The 20,884-nt window shown below is 34.2% G+C and overlaps 1 protein-coding gene across 1 annotated transcript; it reads left to right on the top strand.

Annotated features, from left to right (window-relative positions):
- Positions 1-1,498: 1,498 nt before the first annotated feature.
- LOC145634607 (transcription factor bHLH35-like) lies at positions 1,499-9,517 on the top strand. Its single transcript, XM_081686018.1, has 5 exons — positions 1,499-1,700; positions 1,831-1,999; positions 2,333-2,590; positions 2,948-3,118; positions 9,236-9,517. Exons 1-5 carry the CDS (start codon positions 1,618-1,620, stop codon positions 9,302-9,304), a joined length of 750 nt encoding a protein of 249 aa, XP_081542144.1. The 5' UTR covers positions 1,499-1,617; the 3' UTR covers positions 9,305-9,517.
- Positions 9,518-20,884: the final 11,367 nt, after the last annotated feature.

The raw sequence follows: 20,884 nt of genomic DNA, 5'->3' as shown, positions 1-20,884 counted from the left end.
AATTGGAGTGGTTTGAGTAACTACAGAAAAATCAATAGACTTGTGTGAGATTATAGGTGATTAGATTGTATTAATGAATACACTGCTTTACAAAAATAGACATTTGTGAGTTTGTGACTTCATGTATTGTTCACCTTATATTTACTTATTTCTAATTAAATGATCAATTAAAATCATATCAAACTAGATAAGTTAAATCACATGTACTTATAAGGTGAACTATACGAGCTTTAAGCCAACATTTTATTTTATTTATTTATTTATTTTTTTCGATTGGAAGAAGATTAATTTCATTAATCAAAAGTCACAAGTAATCCACAACAATACTAAACATTTTCAAACCTCACATTTAGGGAAAAATAGCGTAACGTTTACAATCAAAATCATAACTATTTTGTATATTTGGCATATCTCACATGCACTCCGTCACTTCAAGCTTAACGTGAGCAATGAATTTTAAAGTTTTCACTTTAAATAGAGTCATTGTAGAGTTGATGACAAAGTCTAAATTCACACGAATCTAAAGTATCTTTTCTATTGTAATAAGAATAAAATTTGGAAAAAAATATATAAAAGTGGAATAGACTCTCGAAAATTGAAAGAACAAAGCAAAACAAACAAATTGTTAGAGTGTGAATAAATACAATACGTTCTGTTTTATTTTGTTTTGTTTTGTTATCTACCTCCCTTTCGTCAATCTAAACACAACTTTAGACCATACAAGTTGTATAGATCGATCTTACCTTGACTGGTTTGACTTGTCTATTAGTAAGACTTTACTCCCTCCGTCCTCTTTTGATAGTCCCTTATTGACAAATTTTAGTCCCAAAATATTTAATCCATTTGCTTTTTTCAACAACCATTAATATTAATTTTTACCAAAATTCCCTCCCATTTACAACAATATTTGTGCAAATTTAATTTTGTTATGTAAATTTTGTTTTCCAATGTTCTTTTATTACTTTTTCTTTTTACTTTTATATATACCAATGTTAATTTACCATTTTAATGTACTTTAACTATTCTTATTTGTGTTTATTAATTCCCGTGAAAAATGTCGGACTATTCAAAGAGGACGGAGGGAGTAATTAGTGAAGTCATCAATAATTTGTTCAACGCGGGGATCATAGTCCGTGTAAATTACACACAACACATGGACGGTTACGATAATTTCAAACATCAAATATCATAAATTTCCTTTCAAAAAAATAAAAATAAAAATAAATAAATAAAAACAACTAACTAATCATAAATTTAAGCAAACTTCTCACGTGCTCAATAAATTTAATTAATAATATAACAAAATTACAAAAATACTAAAATAGGTAGTCTAATCAAAAGTCTTCCATCAATTTTAACCTTTCTCATTCACTCCACCACCACCACTAACCAAAAATAATTTCCATGTCACTTAATGTGTACAACTATATATATTTCCCAACTAATTCCTTACTCTTTTAAAAGTACACAAATTTCCTCTCTTTAAAAAAAAAAAAATAATAAAAAAATAAAAAAATCTTGATTCTTAATCTAAATCTCTACTATAAAGAAAAGAATCAGGTGCTTATTTTTTTTTGCGTTGGATAAAAACACTAGAGTTTTTAAGACTTGAAAATAATGGATAGTTTTGTTGAAGAATACCCACTTTATTGGGGAACAGCTGACATCGGAATGTATTTCGATAATCAAGACTTCGATAGGTGTGTTCGATTACCTTATTTTTGCTGATCTCATAACTTTGATTTCTTCTTTGTTTTGGTTTTGGTTTTGGTTTTGATTTTGATTTTGATCTTATATTTATATTTGATATTGAGTTATATTTGTTGGTAGTTTGGGATTAGATGAAACATTATCATCTTACTATGATTATGATTCGAGCTCGCCGGATGGGTGTGCTTCTTCGATGGCTTCTAAGAACATCGTTTCGGAAAGAAATCGTCGCAAAAAACTTAATGAGCGACTTTACAATCTTCGAGCTGTTGTTCCCATCATTTCTAAGGTACTGGAAGATTGTTATATTCACCCGGGTGTATATATTTTTTTATTTTTCGATGTTTTTGAAATAGCTGCATAATGTTATAAGTAGTTGGTAGTTATTGAATTTAAATTTTCAGGTTTGAATTTTATCTATTTTTGGCACGTTTTGACATCTTAGAGTATAATTTTTTCTTTATGTTCAACATTTAGCTAGAATTAGACACTTTATAAGTGCTGATTTTACTATTTCTAGCAATTGAAATCTTTCTGGCAAGTTGAACCTACAAATTTTGACAAATTATTAACCAAATGAACTTTTTATTTATTTGTTTTTTTTATTTATGTACAAAACTAGATGGACAAAGCATCAATAATCAAGGATGCAATAAACTATATAAAAGAGCTTCATGAACAAGAACGGAGAATCAAATCTGATATATCGGATCTCGAATACCGGAGATCGAAAAATGGAATTGGCAATACATGTTCAATGATGGATTATGAACAAGAGTTGTCTGGTTTACTAATTAAGTCCAAGAAGAAGAGGACTGATCATCGGAAACAACATTATGACTCCAATGGTTGTTGCCGAACATCTATCGATGATTTAGAAGTAAGTGGGTGTTCAAAATCAAATTCGGTGATTTTATTTTTCGTATTTCTTAGGGTTAAATAATTAATTTTTATCATGATATACGCATTTTTATTTGAAATATAATTAAATCATGTATCAATATGTGTAATTAATATTTTGATAAGCTTATAATAATCACAAATTTTCATTTTAGAAGTATTTTAAGTAGTTGTAGCTTTATTGTCAATGATTGATGCAACCACTTAAAAAAATATGTGCAATAAAGCCAATAATGGTCTGACTAAATCTGAAAGATATGATAAAATTGTATAATATTAATGAATTGTTATAATATTATGGTAGATGTTAATTAAATTGTTGTTTGATTAAATACAGGTGAGGGTGTCATACGTGGGGGAGAGGACTATAGTAGTGAGCTTGACTTGCAGTAAAAGAGAGGGCACAATGGTAAAATTGTGTGAGATGTTTGAATCTTTAAAGCTCAAGATAATAACAGCTCATATCACTGCTTTTGCTGGGAGACTTTTGAAGACAGTTTTTCTTGAGGTCAGTCTCTTTCTTGCTCCCCATTAATTTCTGTATGTTGTTCTGATTTACCCCCATCACTTGACCTAAATTTAGTACGTAGATTTCTAATTGGTGGATATTTTATTAGATTCATGAGTCATCACGAGTGTGTCTATGATCTCGTAGATGTCAATTAGATTATACGAAGTAACATCTTAAAATTACTGCTCCCTCCGTCCCAAAAAGAACGACCCATTTGGCCAAAACTTTGCCCCAAAAAGAATGACCCATTTGCATTAAAACACCACAAATTTGCAACAATATTTGTGCAAAATTAGCTTTCCCATATAAAAATTTGATTTTCCATGTTATTTTATTACTTTATCTCTCTATTTTTTTACAAACCCCATGTAAATTTATCTTTCCAATATACTTTTACTTCTTTTTACTTAACTTCCTTAATACCCGCGTAATCAACCCAAATGAGTCGTTCTTTTTGGGACGGAGGGAGTACTTCTTCATAAATCAAATTGCATCTATATTATTGTTTGTTAAATAATCTAATGAAGAACATTTAATAATATGATTAATCAACCCCGGCCCTATCAAGGTGACACATTTTTTGATAGGAATCAACTCAATTTTAAATTATCTATAATTGATTTCATTTTCATTTTTCAGTCACATTTAGGTTAACTTTGTATTGGGTAATAAATTAGGACTTGAAACCAACAAATTTCGAATTCCTTTTATCAAAAAAAAAAAAAAAAAAAAAAAAAAAAAAAAAAAATCCTTATTAAAGAGGGTAACCCTTTATACTTCATTCATTATCTATTAGATTAAGTACTTTATTTTCTCATGCACTTGTCAATACATATTTTCAATCAATATAATAATGTTAATTTATATTAAGTAAAAATCTGGAGTAATAAATTGATTTAAAAAATAAATAAAGGAAATAGAATTTGTACATAATGTAAAAGTTGTAGTGAAATGAACTTAAAACAACATTGTGACTTTAAACCACAAATAACATAAATATTCTAAACCATGTAATCAAATTCTAGAACCTACAATACATAAATTGTATTTTAGCTTAGATGTGGCAAAAATTGACCTCGACATATTTACTCTGACCTACTTCGAAAGTGATTTGATTCAATATTTAATCTACATACAATGATTTAACACAATTTTAAGCCCAACCAAATCTGACTAAAGTACATGAATTAATACATCTGACTTCACTAAAGACATGTTTAATCAAATGATATGACAATTAACCTATTATAAATGTACGAGTCTTTTGGTTTTTGTCTCTAGTGACATAATTGATGTTATCGGTGAGAATCTATCTTAAGTCGAACTAATTACTAAAATTTGCAAAGTATTCCATATACATGAAAAAGATCATATATACACACCTTATATACTAGAGAGAATTTGAATTTGTCAAAGTTTCAAGATTAGATCGGTAATTCAACTCCTTTTTCAGGTCTTCAAAAAACAAAAAAACGTATACATTTTTGTAAATTAGTTTAGATTATTGTGGTAAAACCCGAATATATATATATATATATATATATATATATATATATATATATATATATATATATATATATATATATATATATAAGTAATACATTAATAATATGACTGAATTTATTTTTAAAATTATTATCACATTATTTGAGAGCATATTTTGTATTTGTTACAACTTACAAGTATGACTTGTTAACTTGTTCTAAACTTCTAATTAATGAATAAGACAACAAATTGCAAAGCTTTAGGAAACCATAATAGCCAATTAGTCAATAACATTAAAATGGCTAAACAGTGTTGAAGTGTTGATGGGGGTGGAGCCCATAAAACAATAATCGTAGAAAAAAAAACGGCCTTGAAATTCGTTCATATGGCCAGGTTTAAGCGGCTGGGCTTTGACGTTTTAAAGCTTCGATAACCGTATAAGCCAGCTCAATTGCTCAATCATTTATCTGAATCATTTGCATCACTTAATAAATAAATTACTCGTATAAAGAATACTATGGTCTTAATCTCTATACAGTTATATGTTCGATTATTTATTTATTTATTTTTTAAAATTGAATTATTTGATAGTGTAGCATACTTAATAATTCATATTCTGTACTCGTATATTGCAATAATGTGTATTGATAACATTTCTAAAATATATTACGATCAATACCGTATTTAATTGAATTTCATTGATAAATGATGTCCTCATAATTCATATAATTGTACAACTTTACAAGTGATAATTATGGGCCTGTTCTCATTGACTGAACTGAATTGAACTGAATATTTTATAAGAGAAGGAAATTAGGAGCTGAACTGAACTAAAAATAAACGTATGAGAACAGGCCCTACTACTAATAATCGTTCGTGATGCAGGAATTATTGTTGAGAAACTAATGATTTAATCACTCACTAATCTTGAGCCATTATAAAAAATACTCATAGTAAATAGACTTATTAAGCATCATTTTTGTTCAAGTAACCTTTGATCGATGAGTAACCTTTGATCGATGAGTAACCTTTAACCCCTGAGTGAGATAGTAACCCTTGACCGAATAACTAGCCCTTTATTGATTTATTAAATCCTGACCGAGTGAGTAACTCCTGGTCGACCAAATAACCCCGGATTGAGTAATCTTTGGCCGACTTAGTAACTCTGACTGAGTGAGTATGTTGAAGTGTATCATCACATGTAAGTGTCCCATATTGGTTGAAGAAGAGAGACTTAAACACTTTATAAAGTTAAGGGGCTACTCCTCCTATTGCCATATGGTTTTGGGATGGAACCTCCTTATACTTGTGAAATAAACTCTCTCTCTCTTGGTTTGCGGGTGCGGCCCAGACCCACATTTAACATGGTATCAGAGCCAGACCCACGGTTTGGGACCTTTAATGGCTTGAGTATATTGCCAGGCCCATGGTTTGGGACCTTTAATGACATTAAGTATTCTGGGCCAAGTTAAATTGGATCAAATGATCCTTGTGTAACGGGACCTTACATGTAGGGATGTCAATGGGGCGGGGCGGGGCGGATGTTGGCCTTCCCATCCCCATCCCCACCTATCATTTTCATCCCCATCCCCATCCCCATCCCCGCGGCGGGTCTAATATTCATCCCCATCCCCGCCCCGGCGGGTACAACTCCAAAACCATCCCCGCCCCACCCCCCACTTGGATATCCATCCCCGCCTAATCCCCACCAAATACCCGCCTAATCCCCACCCAAGACCCACCAAATTTCCGTGTCTCAAATACACAATCCTACATAATTAATACGGATTATAATATTAAAAAAAATATTCTTAATATTACACACATTTTTGTTTATAACATAAGTGTAGTACAAAATATTATAATTAATATTTATTTCACGTAATTATTTTTATAAAATAATATAAAAGTATATGTGGGTATGAGGTGGGGATGGGGCGGGTACGAAGTGGGGCGGGTGGGGCGGGTACAACTTAAAATCCACCCCCGCCCCATCACCCATGGCGGGTATCGTTTTCATCCCCATCCCCGCCCCACCACCCACCAAACCAAGACCCATCCCCGCCCCACTGGGGCGGGGATGGGGCGGGTCTCCTACTTGACCCGCCCCACTGACATCCCTACTTACATGTGAGGGGGAGTGTTGAAGTGTATCATCACATGTAAGTGTCCCATATTGGTTGAAGAAGAGAGACTTAAACACTTTATAAAGTTAAGGGACTACTCCTCCTATTGCCATATGGTTTTGGGATGGAACCTCCTTAAACTTGTGAAGTAAACTCTCTCTCTTTTGATTTGCTGGTGCGGCCCAGGCCCGCATTTAACAGAGTAATCCCTATAGCACTAACAAAGTAACCCTTATAATAGTTTGACACACGATGTGATAGATTACACAAATTACACAAAATATTGTCACATCTCACACATACAAATAATAGAGAAAGATTAATTAAAAATAAAAAAATATCACATGTGGCAGTCACCAATTACCAGTGACTGAGATTTCAACAAGAGAACCCCACTAGAGCAAATATTATTTTGATAGAACCCCACCAGAGCAATTAAGAAAAGGGGACATTAAGATAATCATACACCGTAGAATTAGTTACATGACACCAAGCAACTCCGTTTTCTATGTCTCCATCCAACAAACAACTTTCAATCTTTTTTTTTTTTTTTTTTTTTTTTCTTTTTTTGTTTTTTAAATTTTTTTTAAAATTTTATTTTATGGTAAAAGACCCTCTCATCTATCAACCCAAGCTTATGGTTGAAGACTAATATCAGTTTTATTTGTACTCTATTACGACCTATCACAATAGAATGTTAGGCTTGAAGAGTTGATGCAATATGAGCCTATGACATTTATATTCCACTTAAAAGGGGAGTGGATGATGAAATTTAAGCCTATGACATTTGTGTCATGTTGGCTTATGATACCGTGTTAAAAAAACAATCTCAACCATCAGCTTAGCTTAAACTTATGGTTGAAACTCAAGATCTGTTTTTATACTCTATTATTTTCTTTTTCATTCATACTAGTTTGTCCCTAAGTAAAAGTCTTAAGTTTCACTGTTCTAATATTTACTTTTAAAGTTTTAATTTAATCAAATTAGTAATATACTTTGTATAATATATTTACCTTTAACCTAACATTCTTTATGTACAAAACACAAATGAGATTTATGTGTTACGGGAAATAGATCATAAAATTATATTACTTCAATTTCATATTTTTTGCAACTTTTGCCAAAAATAGATGCTACACATTAGTTGCAACTATTGTTTTATTTTTTTTTTAGGTTGTCATTTCTCTCTATCTCTCTCTTCATCACACACATTCTTATTTTTCTCTCTCTACCTTACTAACAAACAAATTTTGCCGAGAAATCCGTGTACCCTTCAAAGTTGCAAAAAATGTAAAATAGAGGTAGTAAAAAAATTCCGCATGTCACATACAACACAATGGTTATTTTGGTACTTCAAAAGTTTTATTATATACGAGTTAACTAGATTGTACTAGTAATTGCGTATCTATAACATCTTAAATTGAAAGTGAGGATTAACTGAAGTGGTTGAAGTCTCTCTCTCGATTTTAGGTGGTTATCCTGGAATCGATTCCCATTATATTGAATAAAATTTGGAGGACCACATAAACAATCTAGATGCAATACAATACATACAGGCTACATATGGTGGACGGTGATTCTTTATGAGTTAGAATGTACTGTTACTCGATTTCACATGGTATGTATGGACAAAAAGATCACATTTCACAACTAATTATACGACTGAAATTTTGGAAAATAGGCCAGTTCACAACTAATTGAACAGGAAAAATGTGTTGCATTTGATAGAGACAGAAAAACACATATTCCGTATTGGTTTGTAATGGAAATTATATTGAAACTTCTACCATGAATGGACCTAAATTCACAGATGATTATTAAGACTTTAAGACTTCCCATATTTTGTGGTTGCATTTGCATTCTACCAATCGCGACAAATTGGGAAGTTGCGGGGTAATCTGTCTTAGAATGTTATCTTAATTGGTCAAAGTATTGGTATAGGTTCCCTGAACTCAAATTTTGTCTATATATCATTGTTCATTTGACTTCTGGTACCTTGATTGAGCGAATTCTTGTATTCAATAGCATATGACTTATTTACTTGACTTTGGTAAGTATTGGTACCATTTTTTTAAAAAAATAGATGGAAAATAAAATAATCTTTATTATTTTGCAAAGCTAGTACTTTCAGTTTGCCAACTTCTTCAATAGATGTGCATGCTGCATTCACAATAGCACATGCGCTGTTTAAAGTTAGTAGCGTTACCAAGTACGTTATTTGCTGCATTTGATGCATAAAACAAACTAACAAACTAAACTTCTGCATCAATTATCAATGCAATTCATGAAAAGTAACATCATTGGTCTTGTTTTAATTTATTTGCTCCATTTAGCCCAAAAGTTCTTCAAATGATTAGCAATTTATATATTTTTGTCACGTTACTATTTTAAATTAGGCTGTTAACTAACCTGATTAATGACAAATCGAATAAATGGAGTGTTAGATTAAGAGTATCTTATATCTACGTTCACTTACACCTAATATTGATTTTGTGTCTCTCAGGCAGATGAGCTGGAAAAGGATCACTTGAGAAGAAAGATTGAGACAGTGATATCGTCAACCCACGTCTAACGCACGTCACCGTTTCTCTATCTGCCACCAGTGGGAAGTTTCATTGCAAATATTTTGCTAATTTTTTTGCTTTCTGCTTATTCTTATTGTTTAGGTGGCTTGTATCAAAAAAAAAAAAAAAAAAAAAAAAAGAAAAAAGAAAAAAAAAATCCTTTCTGTTGAGTTTGGAAATTTGCTCAAGAAAAAGAAAAAAAGAAAATTTGATGCTTTCCACTCTTGAGATTGGTTGCTCACTTGTTTTTATAGCACAGATTGAATAATATACGTGGCTTTCGACTAATGATGTTAAAGCAGAGAATTAGGAGAAAATAGCTTGGCTTCTCATTAAGGGGAAACCCCAATATATATATATATATATATATATATATATATATATATATATATATATATATATATATATATATATATATATATATATATATATATATATATATATAATATACCAAAACTCCTAAATATACAAACTTATCACATAATATACAAATATATCCTATTACTCCTCCTTAAGTTGGAGCATGCAAATATGCAATTCCTCAAAAAAAAAAAAAAAAAAAAAAAAGTTGTAGCATGCAAATCACAAATGCCCAACTTGCGTAATAAATAACCAATTTGATTTTGACGAAGGGCTTTGGTCAAAATATCGACCAACTATTGACCGGTAGGCACATATGAGGTAGAAATATTTCCCCCTTGCAACTCATCACAAACAAAATGGCAATCAACCTCAATGTGTTTGGTGCACTAATGAAACATTGGGTATTGAGTATCACAATAGACATGCATTGGCATCGAATGAAGCACACCAAGACAACGCAATAAAGATTTCAACCACTTGAACTTACAAGTCGTAACAACTATTGAACGATATTTGCTCTCCACGAACGAACAATCGAGACATATACATTTGGTTGCTTCTTATCATGAAACCGGTGACCGACCAAGAAGCACAAAATAACAAGACAAATAGCGAAGAGTTAAAGGACATGTAGCCCAATTATTATCACAAAAAAGTTGTCACTAGGACGAAGTAAAATACCCTGGCCTTGCTGGCCCTTAATATAACGTAAGACACTCAAGACAACATCCTAATGAGAAACCTGTGAGTATGAACTGAATAACTCAACTCTAGTCGAGTTATAAAAAGATACACTAAACGCCCAAGCGTCTATACTAATCCAGATGCCCATAGGGATCATTCTCCGCATAACCAACTAATGACTTTGCTCTATTGGTGCAATTATATAATACATGTATTTTATTTTTTTCAAAAAATATTTTAAAACCTTTGCATACATTTAATAGCCAAAAAATAGTCGCAAATCTGCGATCGCTTTGAAAACGGTTGCAATTTTGCGACTGCGTACAAATTGGTCGTAGATTTCATGTTTTGTGAGCGTTTTTATAATGGTCGTAAAAAACGGCCACAATTTGCCGAATTTTGGTAGTGGTGTATTGATAGGTTTACAACCCAACATTCCTATTTTCGTCAATATATATATCTAAAACATATTTACATTGAGATGGAAATAACCCCATTTCACCTCGTGCTACCTCAATTCCAAGAAAGTATTTCTAACACACCAAGGTCCTTCATATGAACAAATGAACTAAAATATTGCTTAAACCTCAAAATCATATCATGTGATGAACCTGCAATTATTAGATCATCAACGTAAACTAGCACATGAAGAATCACATCACTCTGTTGATAACTAAACAATGAATAATCAACATATGACTGAAGGAAACTAAACTTCGCAAAGCACTACACAATTTAGCAAACCATTGTCGCAGAGCCTGACACAAACCATATAAAGACTTACATAACCAACACACCTTCCCTAGAGAAGGGATACTATAACCCTGTTGGGAATTTGTGTTTACAAGGGTCACAAAGAAAGTAAACAAAATTAATGGAAAAATCTTCGAGGCGTGAACGAGATCACTTTCCCAAAAGTATAATTCCGACCCTATACCACAACCGGGTATCACGGAAATTTACTCAGGAGATACAACGAAGAACATTGCAATCACAAGTAGGATGATTACAATACAATGTAGATAAGCTTTTGTGATTTGTGATGATGAATAATAACTTGCAAAAGGTTTCAAGAGAATGAGAATAAAACTGATTTCTTGAAGTTTTTTCATCAATATGAAACTCTCATATTTATATCAAGAGCAATGAACCAAGCTTAACAGAAGAATAACCGTCAATATTGTCTTCCGCGCCCTACCGGGTGAGAGAAATCAAGCAACCTAGAAAAATTTGGGTGCTCTCGCGCCCTATCGGGCGATGATGGCCCTACTGGGCGGTGACAATGCTTAATTTTCCTTTGCTCTCACGCCCTACTGGGCGGAGGCTCGCCCTGCCAGGCGTGTCACCGGGCCGGCTACAGGGCGGAGGAACATTTCTCTAAACCAAGATACAAATTGCTCTTTTACTTGTTCAATTGAATTTCAACACCTTAACCTAAGAAATTCAATCAAACATACGAGTATTTGTCACCAATACTCTAAATAATTCAACAATCCTCCCCCATTTAGAGTATTAAACTTGACTCATTGCAAAACATCATCATCACAAAAACAATCTCATGCATAAATGAAAGTGTACAAAGACTTGAACTCCCACTTAGTGCAACATACAATTCAAGAATCCGTATCCATTCGGTATCGTAAAATGTTTGAACCAAAAGCAACACATATTGGATACTTGAAGATATTACACACACAAGATTAATTAATTAAATACATATTTACTTGCACTTAAGCCATGTGTCCATATCTATTCATAAGTACATCAAAGCTATGCCCCTAATAGCTTCTTGAAGCGGCTAAACCTCGTACTTATATAGGTAGACTTCCAACATGCTCTTGTAACCAAAGCACTTTATCAGGAATTCTATTAAGTTTTAAAAAACCTCTTTTCATCACAGTAAACCGGAGCTTTACCTTGGATGAATATACAAGTTCCTAATCATCAAATAAGAGAATTGATCTCATTGAACTTAAGACCCAACGTCTTATTGGGCGTTAAGTTGAGATTCCCCTAATTGTGATTATTTAGGGCTCCAATCCTAAACCGATTGCCACCCTATTGTTAACATCTCTAGCCAATGCCTTTGTAAAACAATCGGCGAGATTAAGATCCGTTTGAACATAATCAATAGTGATCACACTAGCCTTGATAAGCCCTTGGATGTAAATATGCCGTACTCCAATGTGCCTTGACTTACCATTATAAACTTGGCTATAAGCCCTTGCCAAGGTAGCATTGTTATCACAATGTATCACTATTGGTGATATCGATTTTGGCAACAAAGGAATCTCAAACATGAGATCCTGCAACTATTCGGCTTCTTTACCAGCCGAATGCAAAGCAATGAATTCCGATGTCATTAAGGAGTCCGCAATGCAAGTTTGCTTTTTTAGAAGCCCATGAAATGGCACCTCCTCCACATTGGAAAACCCATCCACTTGTGGAGGAATGATCTTTGTTAGTGATCCAACTTGCATCCGAATACCCTTCTACAACCGAAGGATATCCGCTATAAGTACTTTAACAATCGTTGAACCGCTTGCTGATGTAGCATACTAGGCTTGCTATTGTACCTGCTCAGTTGAACAACTGCATAAGAAATATCCAATATAGTACTTGTCATGGCATACATCAAACAACCTATTACGTTAGCATATTCAAGTTGTGAGACTGCATTACCTGCATTAGGTATCAACTTTATGCTATGATCCATAGGTGTTGAATAAAGAGAAGTAGTGTCTTCACTCACATTGAATTTCTTGAGCACTTTCTCAATGAAATGAGATTGTGACAAGATCAACTTTCCTTTTTCCCTCTTTATCCTTATGCCAAAGATGACATCCGCTTCACCTACATCTTTCATGGAAAACTTTGAACTAAGGAAAGACTTTGTCATTTCAACTTGTGACAAATCCGTTCCAAAGATCAACATGTCATCTACATATAGACAAATTATGACACCTTGACCGTTGTCATCAAATTTGCTATAGATACACTTGTCTAAATTGTTCAGCTTAAAACCATTAGACAACACAACCTCATCAAATTTTTAATGCCATTTCTTAGGTGCTTGTTTTAGCCCATACAAAGATTTAATCAACTTGCAAATTTTTCCTTCTTGACCTTCCACTACAAACCCTTCCGGTTGTCGCATGTAAACTTCTTTCTCTATATCTCCATTCAAGAATGCTGTCTTGACACCCATTTGATGGATCACAAGCTTGTGGATAGCCGCAAGTGCTATCAACAACCTTATAGTTGAGATTATAGCAACAGGTGCATATGTATCAAAATAATCGATACCAGGATTTTGTGTAAAACCTTGTGCCACTAATCGGGATTTGAACTTTCCAACCGTTCCATCAATCCTCAATTTCTTTTTGAAGATCAATTTGCACCCCAATTGGTTTACATTTTGGTGGTAAATTAGCTAAAACCCAAGTATTATATTGTTTCCCATGATAGATTCCATCTCATCATTAATAGCTTCCTGTCAAAATGGAGCATCACGAGATCTCATAAACTCATCATAGGTCAAAGTATCATCTTCCTCATTAAAAATGTATGGAAATTGTGTCGAAACAGATTCCCTTGATCCTTCAACTAAGTACACATGAAAGTCCGGGCCAAAAGTTTTTTCTTTCCTAGCTCTCTTACTTCTCCTAGGTTGTGATGATGATGTAGATGTGTAGACACCCATTTGTGTCTCCCCAAAACCAAACCCAGTGATGAGTACCTTTCACGTCGAATCATAATCGAATGAAGCGAAAGTGTGGAAAGTCTAGTATTGCGGATAGTTTTAATTTCTTTTCTCTTCTCTTTGTTTTTGAAAACTTATTTTAAGAAAACAGTCAATCCAGTTTGTTTGGTCCATGATATGGGTCCAATAATAGTGTAGTTGGATGGGGTTTGAAAAGACCTTTCCAACGATATATTATAAGCCCAATTCCGATGAATATTGAGGAAGTTATGGCCAAAATACTAAACTGGGCCCGATTTGGTTTTTATATGCGACCCAATGATCTAGAGGAGGGCCTATTATTAATTATCATTCCTAAAGCTATTAGGATTGATTATAGTCTTTTAGAATACTCTAGAAGGTTCTTTTAAATCCTAATGGAGTTAGGATTGATAATTATGTTTTAAAGAGTTTGAAATTGAATAAAACTACTCCTTTTAAGAATCCTTGTTTTGTACAAAGTGGAATATATTCAGATTTTATTTTTGTGCCTCATAATATTTATCCAAATTTTATATGGTTGGATAGATCTTGAAATTATCTTTCCAATGATATATTATAATATTAAATCCAAGTTATAACGAAAAAGATATGAATGAGACATGAAACTTTATCCAAAATTGACATCCTTCCACAATTTTTATCATATCTTTTTATCTACAAAATATTTTAATCTAATTCTAATGGGGTTGGAAAGTAGACTTTAAGAGCTTTCCAACTACATATTATATGCCTTATTTGGACTTTTGGATCAAAAGATATGATAAAAGCAAAAACGCGTGAATTTCTGAAATCAGCGCCTGGAACCAGGCCTGGCGCTTGGTGCTAGCCATTGGCGTCTGGCACCAATTAGCTGGTGCTGGCGCCAGCTCTGTTTTAGGTGCGCCAATCTTGTTTTACGTGCGCCAAGTGCTCTGTTTTAATATTTTATCTTTTTGGGTGATTTCTCTATAAATAACGTATTAAAAACTCCGTTTTCATTAACCAATTCTCACGAATTCTCATCAACAATCAGCTTTCATTCGCAATCATTAATTCTCTAATTCTCTCTTAATTCATTCATCTTTCTCTTTTTCTAAACTTGTTTTCAAATACAAAATTCCGCATTCGCAAGATCTAGAAACACCTAGCCATATTCGAAGTTGCCTTCGCCCTAGATGTGAAAGGTTTAATTTCTGAGGGTTTGGTCCCAACTCTCTATTTCAATTATTTAATTTAATTGTTTGAATTATTATTTTCCTTGAAGTTACTAACGTGTGTATTTTTTTATCTGAAAGAGGTACGAGACATCAAAGTAAGTGCTTTAATTGATTTATTGATGTTATGATGTAGAAATCATGTTTACATTGTTATTATGATATTCCTAGTATCATGTCTAGGGTAACTTTAATATTAAATATGATTGCTATGATGCTTCCTATGTTCTTCCTAATATTTGTGATTGTTAGTATCATGTTAGGGCTAAAGATTTGATTTTTATTGCTTAGTGACGTGCTAGGGTTTGTTATTAATCTTGTTAGTATCATGCCTAGGATCTTGCTATTATTATGCTTTAATATTAACGTGAACAAGATTATGATTATAATTATTATAATTTATGATTATTATTATTATTATTATTATTATTATTATTATTATTATTTTGATTATGATTATTTTATTTATGATGATATTATCATTATTATAATTTATTATTGTCGTTATTATTATTATGATGCTTATTTTGTTATTGCTTGATCACGCCTTTATTGCATGTTTAAAGGGAATTGGTACTTGTAATCACGCTTAATAAGATATTTAATAATCTTGTTAGGGTTAATTTGATTATAATTCAAGTGATCGCCAATAATAGTTTATTTGTGCATTAAATTCAACCAACATAGATAAACAGGTTTAGGGTTAAACCTATTGATTGCATGTTAATCAAAAAACGCACATGAATACGATCAGAATAAAGTAGAGGTCTATTATTAGGGCAGGTTCAATCTCTTTTAGGTTGGATTTGTACCTTCATCCCCGAACCCTTATTTGGTTCATGACCTTATGGAGTTGACGATCTCTTGGATCGTTAAGGGGTGTAACCTTCACCTCGTGAACGGTTTACAAGTTCCTTAAAAAACTTGTTGGCGACTCTTTTGCTCTATCTTCTTCCCTTTTGGACGCCACCGTACTTTAGTGTATGATCACAATGGGGTTCAAGCTAGTGGGATTGAAGCTTGAAAATATTCCCCTACAGTTTTTGGCGACTCCACTGGGGATGATTTCTATTTTAATTCCTAAATTTGTTTCGGCAATGATTTAGAATGAGTGGATGAGACTCGAAACGTTCTAAGTATTTCATGTGCGTAATTTTGATTAACATTATTGTCATATGCATAAAAAAGATCTCATTGGAAAGACCATCCGTAATTAGTTAAAAACATAGGATTTTACACGTAGGAAATTTGAGAAATATCTTTCACAACTAGGACTGAAATAACACCGCGCGAAACTGGAAAATTTTATCGAGCACAGAAAGCTGCTGAGGCATGTGGGGAGTAGCGTCAGGGGCCAGAGCTTGGCGCCAGTATTTTAATTGTAGCGCCAGACGCCAGTATTGGCGCCAGACGCTACAGTTAAAAGCTGGCGCCAGTCTTTGTTTGCTGGCGCCAATTTCCCCCAATATCGAGCCAGAAATATGCGTTCTAATTTCGACCGGTTTTTCGTATTGTTTGCTCGATCCTACTTCCTGATTGAATTTTTTCTCACTTTTCTGAAACCCATATGTGTTCTACATATGGACATAACCCTCTGGGAATTCATGCTCCATCTACCCGATTGAACGCTCTGTGCAACAAAGGGTACATCCGAGATGTTGAATTCACCAAACCATGGAAGCGAGTTTTTTCTAAAACTCGCGGTGTCTCATCCACTCGCGCCAACCTTTCACGGTTAGGCTTTCGCGCGGTGCATCCGGACAATTAACCATGGACCCTCTTTGACTAAACCATATCCCGAACTTTAGAGAACTAGATCCATGGTTAGGTTGCGAACTCATTGCATCATATTGTGCCTACTTGACTAATTGTGCATTATTTGTTGTGCATATACTCTATGTGATTTTTTCCTAACCGTTTGTTTGACTTGTGTTAAGACTAAATAAACTGATTAATGACTAAAGGACTTTGATTAATTAATTAATTAATTAATTTGAGCTAATAAATAAACATAAAATCGAGTCATAGTTCCTTTAAGTCAACCCGGATTTTTATTCCCGTATACTGCACAAGCGTCAATTTGTTTTGGTCATATCTGGAGTTATAGAAAGAACTACGAGGCGTACAGCCTATGGATCTGTAGCCCTGAGTTTTATCTTTAATTTGGCGTTGGTTTCATCCAAATCAGAGTCACAGATAAAAAGTTATGACTAAAATACCACAGTCTGTCAAGTTTAATGCATATACGTGAGGTCTTAACTTAGTTTTTGCTTGAGTCTAGTCACGTAGTCTAGCCATATGGTCATGAAACAAGTCTTAACATGTCACATACACTCACTAGTCATAGCACACACTTTTTATATGTCACCATGACCATGTCTTAGGTTCATGCATGAGTCGATTTTTTTCCGTCATTTGAGTTGGGGGGTACATTCTATTCCTAATTCTTCATATCCCTCCACCTCCATCATTTTTTTCTTTTTTCACATTCTATTCCAATATTTCTTCACTTCTTCCATCCATGTGTGTTGAATTGAGTTTGCGTCATGTGATTGACAAACAAAAAATGAGGGTAATGATGAAACAACACAAGATAGAGGCGAGATTCAACGACAAGATTTCGTGACCTCTTCTTTCTATTTCTCTTTTATTTACTCTTTCCCCAATAAGTCTAGCATATGCACCTTTTCTTTCTTTTAGATTACTTTTATAGGATTTTTTTTCCTTTTTTCCTTTAATAAAGTGAGCATTTATTTCCTTATATATGATCATTTCATTATTTTGCAAAAAAAAAAAAAAATAATAAAAAAAAAAACATGTCGAACTAAGCACAAGGTATACCAATGATTTGAGGCACCTCTTGTAGCCACATCATATCTCCTTTCACCTATACAATCCTTTCTTCATAAACCACTTTGAGCCTCGTCTAACGATAGACCTTTCTTTTTTCAACCTACATCTACCTAACCTTGGGATGGGATGGTGTGCAACTTATGCAATTCTAAAGAAAGCTTGAGCAAATTCAAAAGAAAGCAATAGCAAAAAATAAGCAATAATAAAAAACGAAAACAAGTGTACAAAAGGGTAAGTGTTCCAATGTCTTTGATATGAAAGTATCTTCGATAAGAACACGTCTCAGATTGCGTCTCTTATCGAGTGCTTGGTACCGTGCCTGAGAAACATGAATGCCAAGTGAGTGATAGACCGCATGATCGAGATTTCCCACACTTATAAAAATAAAATAGATGCTAAAGCAAAAGATAAAAGAGAGCTAAAAAAGAGTAGAAAACCTCAAGCATGAAAATACAAAGATTCAGAAGCGAGGTTGCACACCTTGGGGGCTTATCTAGGGTCTTGAGCCTTTATCCCCTTCTTCTTTCAAACCTTTAGCCTAACCACGTTACAACCCTTAAAAAGACCTTTTTGAGGTATACACATACTTGTGCGAGGTTCGGCTAGAGCTACGTTCGGCCTGATTCCTAACGGATACGTAGGCAACCTCACATCGAGGTGCGGCCGTAATAAACATGCATTCATATTCACATTCACACACTTACACCATGATCATATCAAGGGATCTCCAATGCTCATCCCTATTCACTTAGAACTAGACTTGGGGGCTTGCACTAGTAGAATAAATGTGATGGGAAGCGGTTATAGGCAAGCAGTTTACAAAATCCGCTTCCCATTAGATTAATAAAAAAAAAAAAAGAGGGAAGTGTAATGGCCAGCGGTTTTGGCGCGAACCGCTTCCCTTTTAACTAATGGCCAGCGGTTTGGCCTTGAACCGCTTACCATTAGTTAAATTGGCAAGCGGTTCAAGGCCAAACCGCTGGCCATTTAAAAAAAAAAATCTAAAACCGTGCACCCCTCCCTTTATTTCTCTCTCTCCTCTTTCTTTACTCAGCTCTCTCTCTCTCCTCTTTCATTTTCGGTGCTCTATCTCTCTCCTCTTTTTTTCTCCCGTTTTCCCCCTCTCTCCTCTTCTCTTTCCTTCAATCCTTTCTTCTTTCACTTTCTTTTTTTCTTTGTTCTTTCTCATCTCCAAAAAATCGAACCAAAACCAAAAAAATTCGAGCAAATTCAACCAAAACACCAAGTTTTCGAGCAGATTGAGGACAATTTCGAGCAAATTTCGAGTGCAATTTCAAGCAAATTCGTGCATGCGTTTGGGTGTTCAAGTTTTTTAGGTCAAATTCGACCATGAAAACTCTAGATCTAGAGTTTTTAAGGTCGAATTTGACCTTAAAAACCTTAATTTCAAGCTTTTCATGGGGGTGGGTGGAGGTCGTGGTGGGCTAGATGATTTTTTTTAAGGTGGGTCAAATTTTTTTTTTTTTAAATTTCGATTTTAGATTTATTTTTGGTGTGGGTACGGTCGTGGTGGTTCGTGGGTCGTGGTTTGGGTGGGGTCTGGTCGTGGTTTGGGTTGGGTCTGGTCGTGGTTTGGTTGGGGGTCTGGTTGTGTGGGTGAGGGTTGTGGTTTGGGTTAGGGTTTTGGTGGGTTTCGGTGAGGATTTTGGTGGGTGGGGGTTAGTTGGTGGTTCTGGTGGGTGAGGGGTGGTGGGGGGTCGTGGTGGGTTTTGGTGGGTTTCGGTGAGGGTTTTGGTGGGTGGGTGTTAGTTGGTGGTTCTGGTGGGTGAGGGGTGGTGGGGGGTCGTGGTGGGTTTTGGTGGGTTTCGGTGAGAGTTAGTTGGTGGTTCTGGTGGGTGAGGGGTGGTGGGGGGTCGTGGTGGGTTTTGGTGGATTTCGGTGAGGGTTTGGTGGGTGGGGGTCATCAGTTGGGGTTCTGATGGTGGTGGCTGCTGGACGGTGGTTTTGGTGGTCGTGGCTGGAAGTTTGATCTATAACATCAGTTTTTTTTTTTTATTATTTGTATTAATTTATTTATTAATTTTTTTTAATGTAAATGTAATATTACAACAAATAATTAATAAAAATATTAATGTTTTTACATATGTTTGGTTTATATATCAATTTTTGTGGAAAAAACCCAAAAATTTTTTATTTATTTTTTATTTTTTATACCCATAATGGGCAGCGGTTTGGCGCCAAAACCGCTGCCCTTTCTCTAGTAATGGCCATTTAAATGGCTAATGGCAAGCCACCTAAGCCCATGTGGTTCAAAACCGCTTCCCATTAGGGGATTTGAACCTCTTTCCATTACGTTTATTCTACTAGTGTTGATCCATACATCATTAGCTTACCTAGCCTAAGAGTCACCACCATTTGACTCTTTTCAATATATTTTTCCACACACTTAGCTCTTGCGGCCTAACTTTAGTGTCACTTTCACACGCTGCACAGATACATGACCAAATATACTTCCCTTAGGAACCCTTTGTCATGAAATCTTAACATTGAAGCATGCCTTGTCATATCAACATCAATCATAATTGTTATTGCATCATGAAGTATGAAGTGCTTAGCCTCCGTGCCTAAGTTACCCAAATACTTTCATCATTGAGTCAACCATTGAGATAGCCTAGGATGGATTAATCCTTTCACCTTGAGAGATAGTATCAAATGACATTTGATTAAGCTCATTCGACATGCATCTTCAAAAAACTTCACTTCGATTCTTTTTTTCACGTCTTTCTTTT

This window comes from Chenopodium album, chromosome 6 (assembly GCF_948465745.1).
Source record: "Chenopodium album chromosome 6, dcCheAlbu1.1, whole genome shotgun sequence".
Lineage (NCBI taxonomy): Eukaryota > Viridiplantae > Streptophyta > Magnoliopsida > Caryophyllales > Amaranthaceae > Chenopodium > Chenopodium album.
This window is presented reverse-complemented; position numbering and strand designations above follow the sequence as displayed.